We start from the raw sequence: 16981 nt of genomic DNA on the forward strand, positions 1-16981 counted from the left end.
TGGTGTCTTTGCAAACCATGATACCAATTAAACAAATTATCTGTTTCCTACACATGATCCCTTCATTCCATGCATGTTCAAGTGCCTGTCTAAATGTCTCTTAAATATCATTATCAGATCTGTTTCGAAACTTTATCCTCTCGCCTTAAACCTATGCCCTCTAGTTTTAGAGGTTTTTATTATGAAAAACAACTCTACCACCAACCTCGGTCTCCTACCTTCAAGCCAATTTTGTATCAAGTTGGCCCTTTTACCTTTACACTTCCACCCTAGGATAAAGTTTTGATTATATACCCTATCTATGCTTCTCATAATTTTATCCATTTCTATCAGGTCTTCCTTAGCCTCCAACGCTACCGAGAAAACAGTCTACGTTTGTCCAACTTCTCCTTATAGCTCATACCCTCTAATCCAGGCAGCATTGTGATCAACCTCTTTTGCGCCTTCTCCGTAGCTTCCACGTCTTCCCTGAAATGGAGTAACCAGAACAACACAACCTACTCCAAGTGCAACCTAATCAAAGTCCAATAAAATAAAAAGGAACTGCAGATGCTGGTTAATACCAAAGATAGATACAAAATGCTGGAGCAACTCAGCGGGTCAGGAAGCATCTCTGGAGAAAATGGAAAAGTGACACTCTGAGACCCGAAACATTACTGACGGAGCTGGCTCGAAGGGCCAAATGGCCTCCTCCTGCACCTATTTTCTATTACCTATCCATTTTCTCCAGAGATGCTGCCCGACCCACTGTGTTACTCCAGCAATTTGTGTCTATCCAAAGTCCTATGAAGTTGGAACATGACTTCCAGACTCTTATACTCAATGCCCAGACCAATGAAGGCAAACATACCATATGCCTTCTTTGCCTCTCCATCCACTTATATTGACACTTTCAGAGAGTATGGACTTGGACCCAAGATCACTCTGTACATCAAATGTCAAGGGTGATGTCATTTACTGTTTTCTTTCCCTTTGAATTCGACCTCCCAAAGTCCAAAACGCCACAGTTGATATTTCCAGCAGGTTGTGGTGTTGCCTTATACACAATGTTGTTAACATGGAAACAAAGCCAGTGTGATAAATTATGGTTGTCATTCTTCATTGACAGGGTAAGCTAGCCAGTAATATAAAGGAGGATAGTAAAAGCTTTTTTAGGTATGTGAAGAGGAAAAAAAATAGTCAAGGCAAATTAAGACAGAAGCAGGGGAATTTATTATGGGGAACAAGGAAATGGCAGACGAGTTGAACTGGTACTTTGGATCTGTCTTCACTAAGGAAGATACAAACAACCTCCCAGATGTTCTAGTGGCCAGAGATCCTAAGGTGACGGAGGAACTGAAGGAAATTCACATTAGGCAGGAAATGGTGTTGGGTAGACTGATGGGACTGAAGGCTGATAAATCCCCAGAGCCTGGTAGTCTGCATCCCAGGGTACTTAAGGAGGTGGCTCTAGAAATTGTGGATGCATTGGTGATCATTTTCCAATGTTTCATAGATTCAGTTCCTGTGGATTGGAGGGTAGCTAATGTTATCCCACTTTTTAAGAAAGGAGGGAGAGAGAAAACGGGAAATTATAGACCAGTTAGTCTGACATCAGTGGTGGGGAAGATGCTGGAGTCAATTATAAAAGACGAAATCGCGGAGCATTTGGATAGCAGTAACAGGATCGTTCCGAGTCAGCATGGATTTATGAAGGGGAAATCATGCTTGACTAATCTTCTGGAATCTTTTGAGGATGTAACCAGGAAAATTGGATGTGGTGTACCTCGACTTTCAGAAAGCCTTCGACAAGGTCCCACATAGGAGATTAGTGAGCAAAATTAGAGCACATGGTATTGGGTTAGGGTACTGACATGGATAGAAAATTGGTTGGCAGACAGAAGGCAAAGAGTGGGGATACAATATACATTAATGACTTGGATGAAGGGATTAAAAGTACCATTAGCAAATTTGCAGATGATACAAAGCTGGGTGGCAGTGTGAACTGTGAGGAAGATGTTATGAGGTTGCAGGGTGACTTAGACAGGTTGTGTGAGTGGGCGGATGCATGGCAGATGCAGTTTAATGTGGATAAGTGTGAGGTTATCCACTTTGCTGGTAAGAATAGGAAGGCAGATTATTATCTGAATGGTGTCAAGTTAGGAAATGAGATCTGGGTGTCCTAGTGCATCAGTCACTGAAAGGAAGCATGCAGGTACAGCAGGCAGTGAAGTAAGCCAATGGAATGTTGGCCTTCATAACAAGAGGAGTTGAGTATTGGAGCAAAGAGGTCCTTCTGCAGTTGTACAGGGCCCTAGTGAGACCACACCTGGAGTACTGTGTGCAGTTTTGGTCTCCAAATTTGAGGAAGGATATTCTTGCTATTGAGGGTGTGCAGCGTAGGTTTACTAGGTTAATTCCCGGAATGGCGGGACTGTCATATGTTGAAAGACTGGAGCGACTAGGCTTGTATACACTGGAATTTATAAGGGTGAGAGGGGATCTTATCAAAACATATAAGATTATTAAGGGGTTGGACACGTTAGAGGCAGAAAACATGTTCCCAATGTTGGGGGAGTCCAGAACCAGGGGCCACAGTTTAAGAATAAGGGGTAGGCCATTTAGAACGGAGATGAGGAAAAACCTTTTCAGTCAGAGAGTTGTAAATCTGTGGAATTCTCTGCCTCAGAATGCAGTGGAAGCCAATTCTCTGAGAGAGCTAAATAGAGCTCTTAAGGATAGTGGAGTCAGGGGGTATGGGGAGAAGACAGGAACGGGGTACTGATTGAGAATGATCAGCCATGATCACATTGAATGGCGGTGCTGGCTCGAAGGCCCGAATGGCCTACACCTGCACATATTGTCTATTCATTGACAGTGTGTGACTTAGCCATAGGTAACATGAAACTGGTTCTTTTCACATGAAATTTCAAATGCTGCATTTCAAACCTTTTGCAGTATTTTGCTGATTGAAGTCTTACATAATTTATTTGGGACTGAGTTGGCACTTATTTTTCTCAGATGTGGATGTCATGTGACTGGAGCCACTTTCTAGACGATAAGATTAATACGATGGGTCAGCATGGATATGTGGGCCAAATGACCTGTTTCCATATGGTATGACTGGCAGGTGGCCAAGTTACCAACAAAAGCTAACAAAGGTTTCAGCGGTCTTTTATTATCACGTGTGCCAATTAAGGTACAGTGATATGCGAATTACCATACAGCCACACTGAAAAAAGCAACAAGACACACAACTACATAAAAGTAAAATAAACATCCACCACAGCAGATTCCCCACATTCCTCACTGTGATGGAAGGCAATGAAGTCCAATAAGTGATAGGAGCAGAATTAGGCCGTTCGGCCCATCAGGCCTACTCCGCCATTTAATCCCAGCGGATTTGACTTCAAAGCTAACAAACAATATTGAAAAATAAGAAATAGGAGCAGAAGTGTCATGCAACCCCTCAGATTTCTGTAGCGTCCTATAAGAAAACAGCCGACCAGTCTTTGGCCTCAACTCCATTATTTTTAACATAATCCAGCAGTCTGGTCAGCACTGCTGCCTCACAGGTAGAGGGACCCCAGTTTAATCTTGACCTTGATGTTATTTGTAATTTGCGCATTCTCCCCGTAATCCAGCAAGAGAGTTTCCTTAAGCAGTATGTGGAGGCCCCCACACATGAGAGGGCAACGCTGGATCTAGTATTAGGAATTTGTGAGGGGCTAGTTAATGAAGTGTGTGTGGCGGAGCATTTTGGGACCAGTGACCACAGTTCGATTAGGTTTAAGATAGTTATGGGTAGGGATGGAGAACGTCCACATGTTAAAATGCTCAACTGGGGTAAGGCCAACTTTGAGGGTATGAGAGAAGGTCTCGCTCAAGTTGACCAGAGCAGGTGATTTGAAGGAACAGGAACATCGGCCAAGTGGGATGTTTTTAAAAGTACTGAAGAAAGCTCAGGATGTGTACGTCCCCGTTAGAGTGAAGGGAAAGCAGGCAAACATAAGGAAGCTTGGCTGACAAGGGAAATTGAGAAGTTAGTCAAAAACAAGAAGGATGCATGGGACAGGTAATTCTATGACTGAATGTCATAATTCCACTGATTACACTGCATTCCAAAATTCTATCTAAACCTTGAATATACAAAATGATAAAGCACTCATGACACCGACACAAAGAATTCCAGAGGTTCATAGAATCGCAAAGAAACAGACACCTTGGCCACCATGTCCGTGCCAACCATCAAGTACCTATCTATATTAATTCCATTTGGAACAAGTTGCCAGAGGAGGTGGTTGAGGCAGGTGCTACATCACATTTAAAAGACGCTTGGACAGGTTCATGGATGGGAGAGGTTTAGAGGGATATATGGGCCAAATGCGGGCAGGTGAGACTAGTGCAGATGGGGCATCTTGGTCAACGTAGACGAGTTGGGCCAAAGGGCCTGTTTCCACACTGTATAACTCTATAATTTCTCCTATCTCAATGTTTTGCTCATAGTTTTGCTTACACAAAACTTTTTTTCTTTCTCTTTAGTTTTCCACTGATGCTTACTCTCTGCAAAGGTAGGAAGATCAAGATCGTTACTTTTTTTTTCTTTAAAAAATACTTTACTTTTGACTCTCTCCCCTCTGAATATATTGTTCCCATCCTCCTGATCTTAAAGAAAATGAAACTGATCAACATGTGTCTGAGGTAGTGAAACCACATGAGGGTAAGTTTCTGTCCTGGGCCTCCTCCATTGCTGGAGTGAGGCCACATGCAAACTGGAGGAACAGCTCCTCATATTCTGTTTGGGTAGCTTACAACCCAATGGTATGAATATTGATTTCTCCAATTGTAGGTAACCTCTAACAACATCCCCCTTTTCTTTCTCCCCACACCCCTTTAATCACAACCCACCTTCGTGCCCCACCTAGACACACCAATTTCTCCCTTCCACCTACATTCCTTCCTCTGGCTTCACAATTCGCAATTCTTCGATCCCTTTGTCCCACAGCTCATGTTTTTTTAATCTCCTTCATTCCTACCATCTGGCTATAAAAAGCCCCCTCCTCACCTGTATCAACCTATTACCAGCTAGGCTTTGTCCAGCCTCTGCTCTTCTCCAGCTTTCTTACCCCGCCTTCTACAATCAGTCTGAAGAAGGTCCTGAACCAAAACCATGCTGCCTAACCAACTGAGATACTTCTGCACCTTGTGTCTTGTCTTTTAATTGTTATTATAGTTCCTGGCTCGACAACCTGGCAGCTCGTTCCATACACACACACTACCTTCTGAGTGAGGTACATGGTGGCCAACTAAACTTAGTTTAGTGGTACGAATCTGAGCAATTGAAAAGCATGGTAGTGAAACAGCATTTTGATTACAGTGATCATAATTCCATTAGAATTAGCACAGTAACGATGACTGGAGAGTAGTTAATGGTGTTCCTTTCTTTAAGAAGGGAAACAGGGAATCCAGGGAATTATACACCCGTGAGCCTCACATCAGTGGTCGTGGAACTTATTGGGGAGGATTTTTCCCATTTGAAAGAGATTGGGTTAATTAGGGACAGACAGCATAACGTTGTGCACGGCAGGTTGTGTCTTATTAACTCGATGGAGTTTTTGATTGAGGTGATGAAGGGGATCAATCAGGGTAGAGATGTTGTCTACATGGATTTTAGTAAGGCATTTGATAAAGTCCCACATGGTAGGCTGATCATGAAGATTAAGATGCACGGGATTAATAGTGACTTGGTTGTATGGATTCGGAACTGGTTCACTGATAGAAGACAGTGGGTTGTGGTGGAAGATCAATATACAGGCAGGACGTCTGTGACCAGTGAGTTCCGTAGGGATCTGTGCTGGGACCGCTGCTGAGAGAGGGCTGGAGGGCTGTGACCAGTGAGTTCCGTGGGGATCTGTGCTGGGACCGCTGAGAGAGAGGGACATCTGCTGTTTGAGAAATATATAAATTACCTGGACGAAATAGTGGATGGGTTTGCAGATAGCACCCATGTACCTGGTATCTATCGCGGATTGTGAGGAAGGCTGCCTCACAAAATAAAAAATATATTGATATAAAGTTTTTATTTAGATGTCCTGATTTATTCTTACCCCTCTTTTAGCTTTGTACCACCCCCACCAGCATCATTAGAATCCACGAGCACCAGTGGAGTCAGGAAGCCAGGACAATCTGTCCCTCCAGAAGGTAATACACGTGGCACTCTGAACAGCTATTTCCCACTAACACAAAACAGAACTACGTGCAAGTTGACAAAAACACCTTTTACCTGAATTGCATTATTAAATGCTGATAAGATAACGAACAGAGTGGATGTCAGAGTAATCGTGTTATAGTAGTGCAGAGTTCAAAGTCCCCAACCTTGACTGGGATCGCTTTGATATGAAAGGCATAGAAGGGGTGGAATTTTTAAGTCCATCTTAGTGCTACAGGTAAAGGGGCAAGACTGAGCATTATCTCAGGGAACATAGCTGGTAAATTGATCGAAGCATCATTTAGAAAGCAGTTTGGAAATAGTTATCATTGCTCAGTAAGTTTCAAGGTAGTTAAGGGAAGAGATAAGGATGGTCTAGAAATTAAGGAGTGAATTGGGAGATGTCCAATTTGAATATCATAAAGTAAAACTTAGCAAAAAACAAGTGGAAACAATTACTTGAAGGTAGGCCTCAGACAATTGCAGTCATAGTCATACAGCATGGAAACAGACCCCTTTGGCCAGCTTGTCCATGCCCATCTAAGCTAATTCCTCTAAAGCTATACCCTCTCGTTGTTAATCCCAATCCTGGGAAAATTAATGTGTGCATTCACCCTATCTATCCAGCTAATAATATTATATAACTCTGTAAGATCGCCCCTCTGTGTCCTACACTCCGAGGAATAAAATCCTAACCTACACACAACCACTCCCTGTAACCCAGTCCCTCGAGTCCTGGCAACATTTATGTGAATCTTTTAGAACCATAGATTCGCGCAACACAGCTACAAGCCCTTCGGCCCAACTTTCCCATGCCACCCAAGGTGTCCCATCTACACTAATCCCACCTGTCCGCGTTTGGCCCATAATCCCTCTAAAGCTTTCCTATCGATGTACCTGTCTAAATGCCTTTTATATGTTGTTATACTACTTCCCCTGTCAGCTCGTTTCATCTACAGTACCCACTACCCTCTGTGTGCTCTCTGCAAACAATGTCAACTTTCCTCTCGAGGATAACCTAAACTTATCACATGCTCCAAGGGTAGCCTCATCAACATCTTGTACAAATACACAGTAATGATCCAACTTCTATAATCGATTCTCTCACTGATGAATGCCAAGAGCCTTCTTCACCACGCTGTTGGCTGCAAGACCACTTTCAGACAACCATGTATTTGTACTTTTAGGTCCCTGTTTTCTCAGATCCCCTCTAAATCTCTTGCCCCTCATCCTAAAACTGTTTTAGTTTTGGTAATGTTTCAGTTGTGGACCCCTTGATCTGACGAAGATTATTGGAACTGAAACAATAATTTCTTCTCCTTCTACCTGACCTGCTGAGTATCATAGAGTTATGGAGCTGTGCAACATATAAACAGGCACAAAATACTGGAGTAACTCAGCGGGTCAGGCAGAATTTCTGGAGAAAAGGAATAGATGAACTTTCAGGTTGGAATTCTTCAGACTCTCTGAAGAAGGGTTCTGACCCAAAACACCACCTATTCCTTTTCTCCAGAAATGCTGCCTGACCCACTGAGTTACTCCAACATTTTGTATCTATATTTGGTATAAACCAGCATCTGCAGTTTAGTTTAGAGATACAGTGCGGAAACAGGCCCTTCGGCCCACCGGGTCCGCGCCGACCAGCGATCCCCACATATTAACACTATCCTGCATACACTAGGGATCATTTTTACATTTACCAAGCCAATTGTACCTACATACCTGTAGGCCTTTGGAATGGGAGGAAACTGAAGATCTCGGAGAAAACCCACGCAGGTCACGGGGAGAACGTACAAACTCCATAGACAGCACCTGTAGTCAGGATCGAACCCGGGTCTCCGGCGTTGTATTCACTGTAAGGCCACTGTGCCGCCCTTAAAAAGAAGTTTCTTCCTATGCAAACATGCACTTTGCCACAACACATCAATGTTGACCATTTTGCACATCTATATGAATCCAATTTGTCCATACTAAGATTGTACCTTTCTACGCCTTGCCTATGTAAACGTCTGCCTAAATGCTTCTCAAATTAAGTAATTGTATACAATGCCACCATTTCCTCTGGAAGTATGTTCCATATATATAAAATGTTTCCAACATTTTCTGTTTTTATTTCAGAATTTCACCATTTGCATTTTGCTGGTTTATTTTTTTAATTTATGATATACCAACTGAAATCTATTTAACATTCTCATTATTCTGATAATTTGGTGCTGCTCTTCTTAGCCAATAAATCTTTCCTGAGGGACCTTCCAAAAGCTGACAGGAGAAAAGCGTTCACTCTCATTTTAATCAGAAGAAGTTTTAATGGGCAAACTTCGCTGCCAGATATTATTACTATCTTTTTTTAAATCAGATTTAAAGATCACACCGCCCATCTTGACTATGAATCAACATCAACCTACAGGCAAAGGAGACCATGTGACTCTGGACATTCTACATTATCTGATGAACACCATTAATTCAAGTGAGTATATTATTTATAAGAAGGAACTGCAGATGTTGGTTTACTCAGCGGATCAAGCAGCATCTCTGGAGAAAAGGAATAGATGACATTTTGGATCGAGACCATTCCTCAAACTGAGAATCAGGGGAAAGGGAAACGATGAAAAGGTACATAGAACAAATGAATGAAAGGTATGCAAAAAGCAATGATCAAGGAAAGGTGGAGCCCTTAATGCTCCATAGTTAGCTGTGGGGTCGGTGATAATGAGTTACACAGTGAAACGCAACAGGCTGACAGTGAAACTAGTACAGCAACCGGGCGGGGGGGGGCATGCAGGGGTTACTTGAAGTTAGAGAAATCAATATTCATACCCCTGAATTGTAAGCTGCCCAAGCAAAATATGAGGTGCTGTTCCTCCAATTTGTGTTTGGCCTCACTCTTGACAGTGGAAGAGGCCCAGGACAGAAAGGTCAATGTGGGAAAGGGAGTTGAAGTGTTTGGCAACCGGGAGATCACGTTGACCAAGGTGGACTAGGCGAAGGTGTTGGAGGAGGTGCAAGTGAACCTCTGCCTCACCTGAAAGAACTGTTAGGGTCCCTGGACGGAATCAAGGGAGGAGGTATGGGGACAGGTGTTGCATCTCCTGCAGTAGCAGGGGACGATACCCACATTGCATAAACAAATAAATAGTCTACAGAAACACTGCCATGAGCTGAACTGTTTTTCCACGCACCCTGCAATAATCCTAGTGCTATATGAAGGAGGGCCTTGGGAACAGTACGTTGGAAGGATTTAAAGGTTTGTAGGTTATAGGTACAGGTTTGTGGGATAATTGACCTCGGTAAAAAATTGTGAATTGTCCCTTGTGTGTAGAATAGTGAAGGTGTTCGGGGAACGCTGGTCGGCGCGGACTCAGTGGTCCGAAGGGCCTGTTTCCGTGCTGTATCTCAAACTAAAAAAATAGTTCACAACATCACAAATTATGGTCTGCGTTATTAACAGCACTATATCACTTTACTCTTAAGCCTATCACTTTTATGCTTGGAAGTAGCGCTTGTAATCCTTGTTCATATGAAACCTAATTGATGGCTGGTCTTTGTACAGATCGAGGCTGTTATGAGCTAGTGCAGTTCACAACCCTGTGAACTGTGACCTGATGCTGTCTGTGAACCCACTCACAACTCGGGGGAAGTCACAAAATGTTGGAGTAACTCAGCGGGACAGGCAGCATCTCTGGAGAGAAGAAATGGGTGAAGTTTCAGGTCGAGACCCTTATTCAGACAAGGATTGTTCCTATTTTATTATTTTATTTAATAACTTCCTATTTCTACGACATTTCAGGGCCCATTTACAGGCAACACAGTGGCACAGCTTCTGCCTCAGGGCCAGAGACCCAGAGACCCGGGTTTGATCCTGATCTCGAGTTCTGTCTGTAGTTTGCATGTTTTCCCTGTGACTTTGTGGGTTTCCTCCGGGTGCTCCGGTTTCCTCCCACATCCCAAAGATATGCAGGTTTGTAGATTAATTGGCCCTCGGTAAATTGCCCCTAATGCGTAGGGAATGGATGAAAAAATAGGGTAACATAGAACCAGTGTGAACGGGTGATCAATGTTTGGCATGGACTCGGTGGGCTGCAGGGCCTTTCCATGCTATATCTCTCCATGCTATATCTCTCAACTAAACTCTTTGTTTTTTAGCGCTAAACTTAACACACATTTAGTGATCAATTTATAGGTAGAGTAACAATAAGTACTATTCCATATTTTTAAGACTTAAAATGTGTGACGTGGCCTGGTTTGATGTTTCAAGCCTAGTTTGGTCTGCTCTTTACTTATGTTATACAAAGCTAATATTTACAATATTTCTGTAGTTACAAATGGAAACGGCTTTGGAGAGCAGACTTTGCTGAACAAGACAACACAGGAGCAGCTTCAAAAATATCAACAAGATGTCAGAAATGCAGAGGTAGCAATTTATGTTGTGTTGTTTATTCTATCGTGCTACTGAGCCAGATACACAAGATAGATTTATTGTCAGAAATGAAAATTACAGGTTCTGTGAAGGGTTGTTGATGTGGCCCTGATGTTTAGAATATATTACTTTTAATTTGGAATATATGAATTTATAGAGGTTGAAGGAATTTTGAAGGTGAGTGAAAGTTGCAGAATATGTGTGTTTTCAATTAATGGGAAGATTTAGTTTAGTTTAGAGATACAGCGTGGAAACAGTCCTTCGATCCACCGAGTCCGCACCAACCACAGATCCCTACACTAGCACTATCCCATACACTAGGAATCATTTACAATCTTCACCTGTGCCAATTGAACTCTACAAACCTGTACGTCTTTGGGATGTGGGGGGAAACCAGAGCACCCAGGGAACACCCATGGAGAGAACGTACAAACTCCGTACAGACAGCACCCTTAGCCAGGATGGAACCCAGGTCTCCGGCGCTGTAAGGCAGCAACTCCACCGTGCTGCTCCCTACGCTGCGCCACTGTGTTTATTTCATACACTGGGAGATGGGCATTGCTGACAAGGCTACCATTTATTTTCTGTCCTTTACTGCCGTTGAGAGGCGGTAATGTGCAAGAATGTGGAACCACTGCGGCTAATGCTAATCTGTAGAGAATTCTAGGATTGGGTTTCTGTTGTTGGCAATAAAACATTCTTGTGCATTAAGGATAAATGGTTACATTCTTGCTTTGCTTGGAACTTACACAGCACAAATGTTCCTTGCCACTCATCAGCCCGTGTTTGAACACTTTCTGACCTTTTAGCAATTAATGCCTGTGTGTTATAATTTGTTGAGGAGTTGCAAATGGAATTGAACATTATGCAACAACAGTGAACATCCGCTTATGATGGAAGAGTGAAGCAGCTGAAGGTGGTTGGGCTTAGCACATTGCTCTGAAGAGCACCACAAGCTGTGGCTCCATCTTGACAGGCATGGACGAAATGGGCCAAAGGGTTTTCGTTCATACCGTGTAACTGTGTACATGAACTGCAAGACCTAATCAACAGGCAACAACCATTCAGCCTATGCTGGTCCCAGGGAAGAAATTCCAGTCCCATTTCCCTTCTCCTAATTTCTCTGCATCCCTGCGATGTATTCCCTCACATGCCTATCAATTCTTCCAATTCTTTTTGCAACTTGCCTACACTAATGGTGTAATTAACAATAGCTAATTAACCAGCAATGTATTTGAGACATGGATGGAAATAGCAGCATGGGATCTAGCATGAGCGAGCGATTGAATACCACATTGGCTCAGTGGTAGATGTCACAGGGTGGAAACCCAGACGTAACAGAGAAAACATTCAAGCTCCTCACAGTCAGCAACCAAGGTCATGATCAAACCCGGATATCTACAGGCGTGAAGCTGTAACAATAACTGCTATACAACTAACTATACCACTAACTGCTGTACCACCCTCCGACACTTGCAGCTTGCACTTGGGATGAAGGACCTCCCATCATTCACTACTTTAGAAACCATTATGCAGTTCAATATTGCAGAAATAGTAAACAAGCATGAATGTTGAGAAAATTCAAGTGAGGTAATTCAATTCAAGTTGAGATAATTGTCTCATCCAATCTGAGTAGCTAGAATGTTGTGAATATTGTGCTTAAGTCTTGACACTCCTCGGGAACTAACTTATTTTCTTCCTTTACGGACAGTTTCAACTGTTTGGACACCACCTGGATAGTGACGAACTGGATAGAATCCATGAACCAAGAAGATCAGAATTAAGCAGAAAGCTGACTGATGCAGTCCAAAGAGGTGTGGAGACACGATACAGAGCCCATCTCTCACAGCAGGGAGTGCTCTCAAACTCTCACGTGCTCTGACACAACATGCTCAGCAAATGGGCTGCCATGTAAAGTGTGTAGAAATGAACTGCAGATGTAGATTTATACCGAAGATAGACACAAAAGTGTTGGAGTAACTCAGCGGAACAGGCAGCATCTCTGGAGAAAAAGGATGGTGACATTTCAGGCCGGACCTATCTTCAAGGAAACTTCTTCAAGAAGGGTCCCGGCCGAAATGTCACCCATCCTTTTTCTTCTTGTGTCTATCTTTGGGCTACAATGTAATCTCTATGAAATCACAAATTATGATTTTGCTGCCCAAAAGACTCATTCTGAAATGTGGAGAATTGAAGTTCAAATCATATCATTGGCAGAACAGAATTAGGCGCAGTGTTTTTCTGTTGTTCTTGATAAGTCAAGAATCAGTCATAATAGAATTAGTTTGATAGAGGCTGTTATTGTCATGTGTTCCGAGCTACGGTGAAAAGCTTTGTTTTACATGCCACATAAGATCAGATATACCATACGTAGATACAATCAATTGAAACCCGAGTACAATAAATAGATGAAAAGGCAAGATACAGAGTGCAGAATATAGTTCCCAGCATTGTGGCGCATCAGGTCCAGAGACAAAGTCCAATGGTCACAATGGGGTGGAGGTGAATCGGACAGTACCCCAGCTTTTGGAAGGTCTGTTCAGAACCCTGATAATTGTGGGGAAGATGGATTGATAGAGTAGATAGCAAGCTTAAAAGCTAGAAAGAGTTAAGTTTAAGGCACAGAAACAATTATAGTGGAAAATAAGGAAACTACGTTGACAGAATCATTTGTATCTGCATCATTCTAGAAATAACATCAGGGCACAATAAAAATATTTAAACCAAATCCACAATTCATTGTCCAGAGATTTTTACATTGCAAACTAAACTGAAAGGAGGCAGAAACCTTCATTTAAAAAATAGTATGTAAAATGAAGGTTTCTGCCTCCTTTCAGTTTAGTTTATTGTCACACGTACCGAGGTTCAGTGAAAAGCTTTACCAAGATACTTTCAGTATTTTTCTCCCCTCAAATTTGTTCCCATCTCACAACCACTCTCCCTGCCACCAAATTCTTTACTTTAATTGACTGATTGATCAATACGTTATTATAATATGTGACATGTTGGTGAAATTCTGTTTTGCATACCATATACAAAGTATGCAGAGTCGTCACGTGTAGGGCGGCAATAAAGTGCCAAAGTATTCAATACAGTCCCCCTGTTCTTGGTGGCCCTCCCACGCCAGGTGCCTCTGTTCTGTCAGTGCCTCCCCCATGCAGGCTCCCTCTTTGTTCTCACAGCCCCCCCAACCCCTGGTCACCCTTTTTTTTGCATCCCCCCCGTCCATACGAAGGTCCTCAGTTCTCTTTCCCATGTCCTTGCCAGGAGTATGATGGTAAGGATGGCAAGTGTCTCAGGTGGGGTACCACATACAGTATGCCAGGTAACAGCATCCCCTCTAGGGCATTGGTCTCTCTCATGCCCTGAAGTACACCCCTGGCATTCCCGGGAGCCTGGGGTAGGCCCACAGGCCACACACCCAGTAGGTTCCATTAACCGGGCGTGGGAGAGCCCCGTGGTGTATGTGGTACAGGTACTATTACCCAGGGAAGGGCCCGTCCCCTCAACGGCAGTTACAATAATTACTGGACTCGTCAGCCCGTTAGGCGGAAGTAGGGCTTCCTTCCCACACGAGTGTGGTTGAATGGCGGAATGTACCACCTGTCAAAGCAGTGACACTGGCAATCAAGGGTGAGTCAGTGGCAGTTCCCAGTCGCACTACTCCTGGTCTTGTAAATTTCCCCGGTGTGGGACGAATAAAGGAATATATTATTATTATTATTACAAAAACACCACGCGGACAATTGTTCGCTATGATTTAAGGGGACTGTCCACAGTGGGATGCGCCCACTGTGGTACTGGCTGTGTTTACACACACAGCATGCTGAGACATTTAGCCTTTGGGCGAATTCATAGCTGAGGGTGACCGTTCAGTCCTGGTGATACTCCTCCTTGAGCACCTGGGCCTGTGGAGGAAAAGCGCACTCACTGTCTTTTCCTTGGCCTCTGGGTGTTTAAGCATGCCATCCCCTGTTCCCCCGGCAAAACTACCCATCACATATCTCCCTGTTTTCCGGTGGCTTTTGGGAATACTGTACCCAGACCGTTCCTGATTTTTCCTCCACCAATTCCACTTCCTCAGTCTTTGGGGGGTCCGACACTGCCAACTGCTGCCACATAGGTGATCCTCCTTGGTTCAACGGCCGAGCGTTCAGGTTGCAGGACTGGAGGGTACGCATTGGTGTCAGGGACTTTATTTGCTGTTTCAGTAGCCCATTCATGCGTTCGATAGGTGCAGGGTAGTACGGGATGTGGAAAACTCATATAATGCCAGATTCCACAGCCCATTCCTGGACTCGGGATCCCGCAAAGTGGGAGTCGTTATCGGACTGTATTTCCCATGTTGGGAACTGTACAGCAATTGTATTACCATACACAGTTGATGCAATCTTTTGATGTACACCATCAATACTCCTGAATAGGTATCCATCAAGGTAAATACATATTTTCTTATTTTGTTGCAGGAGTGGCCCGATCCCCCAGCTGACTAGATCCCCCTTCTCCCTCTACCTGTAGGATTTCACCAGTGTTGGCCGCAGTTCTCCACCATTATTTGCCACCCTTCCGATGCTGGAGCTGTCCGTGAACCACGCATGTCTTTCCTCATCCGGAATCAAGTCCTCAGCCGGAATAGGGCTTACCCCATGGGACGGGTTCCAGTGGAACATCCTCCTGCATCACCCCCATTTCGTTCGCAGGGAGGGCCGTAACCTGCTTATGCAGACAGCTCACCCCATTGTGCCTCTTGTCTGCCCTATCGGAGATATACCATTTCCATTTAACAATGGACTGACGTTGGGCCCAGCCCTCCTTGTGTGACCTGCTCGGATTTATCCCACTGCATAATGGGCAGGTGTGGTCTCATTATTGCAGTTGAGGTGGTGGTCTGTGGCCAGGAAGTCCCAATAGCAGGCCAATAATTGCAGAAGGGTGTGTACCAGGCAGCTGCCTCCAGCAGGGTCCAAAACCCTATGGGGACTCGCCTACCCACGTTCACCTGCCACGGGCGCCACAGGCTCCATTCGGACACTTTTGGTGTTGCCGAGACCTGCAACTCGTAGGGGGGCCTCTGTTGATGGGGCGCCAGGGGCAATGCCTGCTTCACAGCCATTGTGGCAGCCTTGAACTCCTCCTGCTGGTCACCCACACAAAGGCAGTCTTTCCGGGATACCTGGTATCTGGTGCTTTAAGATCATGGTGAGGTGGGGAATGTGTTGTCGTCTGTAACCAAGAAGACCCACAAATCTCTCTCCACCTTTGTGGTAGGCACCGAGGCATTCAGGATTTCCTTCCTGGCCTTTTCTAGAATTTCGCGGTGGCCCGAGTGCCACTGTATACCTAAGAAAACAACATTCTGGCCTGGTCCCTGGACCTTATCAGGGTTAATGTACCTCCTGGAGCCATATCATAGCTGCATCCAAGGCCTCAGCCACCACCACCTCGCTAGGCCCCTGCAGCAACACATCATCGATATAATGAGACATGGAGACGGTGGAATCCAAGGGAACTGTTTCCAGATCCCTGGCAATAATACCATGACAAAGGGTGGAGCTGTGTACGTACCCCTGTGGTAGGCGGCAAAAGGTGTACTGCCGTCCCTCTCACGTAAATGCTAATTGATCCTGGGAATCGGGACTCAGGAATCAAGAATAAAGCATTGGCCAAGTCAATTACCGCATACCAAGGTTCCCTTCATGCCCCCCACTATGGTCACCACATCCAGGACGGCGGAGGAGAGTGGCGGGGTGTTTGTTCAACTGATGGAATTCAATTGTCATTCTCCATGTGCCGTGCGCTTTCCGTACCGGCCGGACCGGACTGTTATAGGCAGAAGTGGCCATTCTGATGACCCCAGTCTTATGCAAGGCCTCGGCTGTATCTCTAATCTCCATGGTACTACCAGGTATGCATACTGCTTGGTGTGAATCACCCTGAGGGAGGCGGGACCACCAATGGTTCCCACTTGGCATATCCACTAGCACAGTGGCTCAGGCAATGCCAAAGGTGAACACCCCCCTGCTGGTTTGTGAGGACCGGCCTCGCACCACGTTCATTCCCAATAAGCACTCGGGGGAGGGGATAATGAAGTAGTTACCGAGGGCCCGCTTCCAATGGACACGGGAAGGTAGGTTGTTGGGCGGGGGTGAGGGCACCCCCTAACCCATCCACCAGCACCCTCGGGCCGTGTATCTTCCCGGGACTATGGTGTGTTCTGCCCTAATGTTCACTAAAACCAACCAGTGCTGTACATTCCTCCCACCCCCACCCCGTACAGCAAAAGGTACGGCTTCAGGTAAAAGGCTGCCGAATATATCTGCTGGGGGACCTGGCCACACCCCTATGGAAGCAGGACAGGGGGTCTCCATCCTCAACTC

The 16981-nt window shown here is 44.7% G+C and overlaps 1 protein-coding gene across 3 annotated transcripts in view; it reads left to right on the forward strand.

Moving 5' to 3' along the window:
• The window catches only part of LOC144606241 (uncharacterized), a 68083-nt gene extending 54756 nt beyond the window's left edge, over positions 1–13327 (forward strand). For 2 of the 3 annotated variants that reach the window (XM_078422150.1, XM_078422151.1), the window contains 5 exons: positions 4522–4550; positions 6098–6180; positions 8544–8654; positions 10504–10598; positions 12316–13327. In XM_078422150.1, coding sequence (XP_078278276.1) covers positions 4522–4550; positions 6098–6180; positions 8544–8654; positions 10504–10598; positions 12316–12486 — 489 coding nt within the window. In that variant the 3' untranslated portion in view covers positions 12487–13327. The remainder of the gene's footprint in view (positions 1–4521; positions 4551–6097; positions 6181–8543; positions 8655–10503; positions 10599–12315) is intronic. The other variant, XR_013548931.1, reaches the window with a different exon arrangement.
• Positions 13328–16981: the final 3654 nt, after the last annotated feature.

Source organism: Rhinoraja longicauda, chromosome 26 (genome assembly GCF_053455715.1).
Source record: "Rhinoraja longicauda isolate Sanriku21f chromosome 26, sRhiLon1.1, whole genome shotgun sequence".
Classification (NCBI taxonomy): Eukaryota; Metazoa; Chordata; class Chondrichthyes; order Rajiformes; family Arhynchobatidae; genus Rhinoraja; species Rhinoraja longicauda.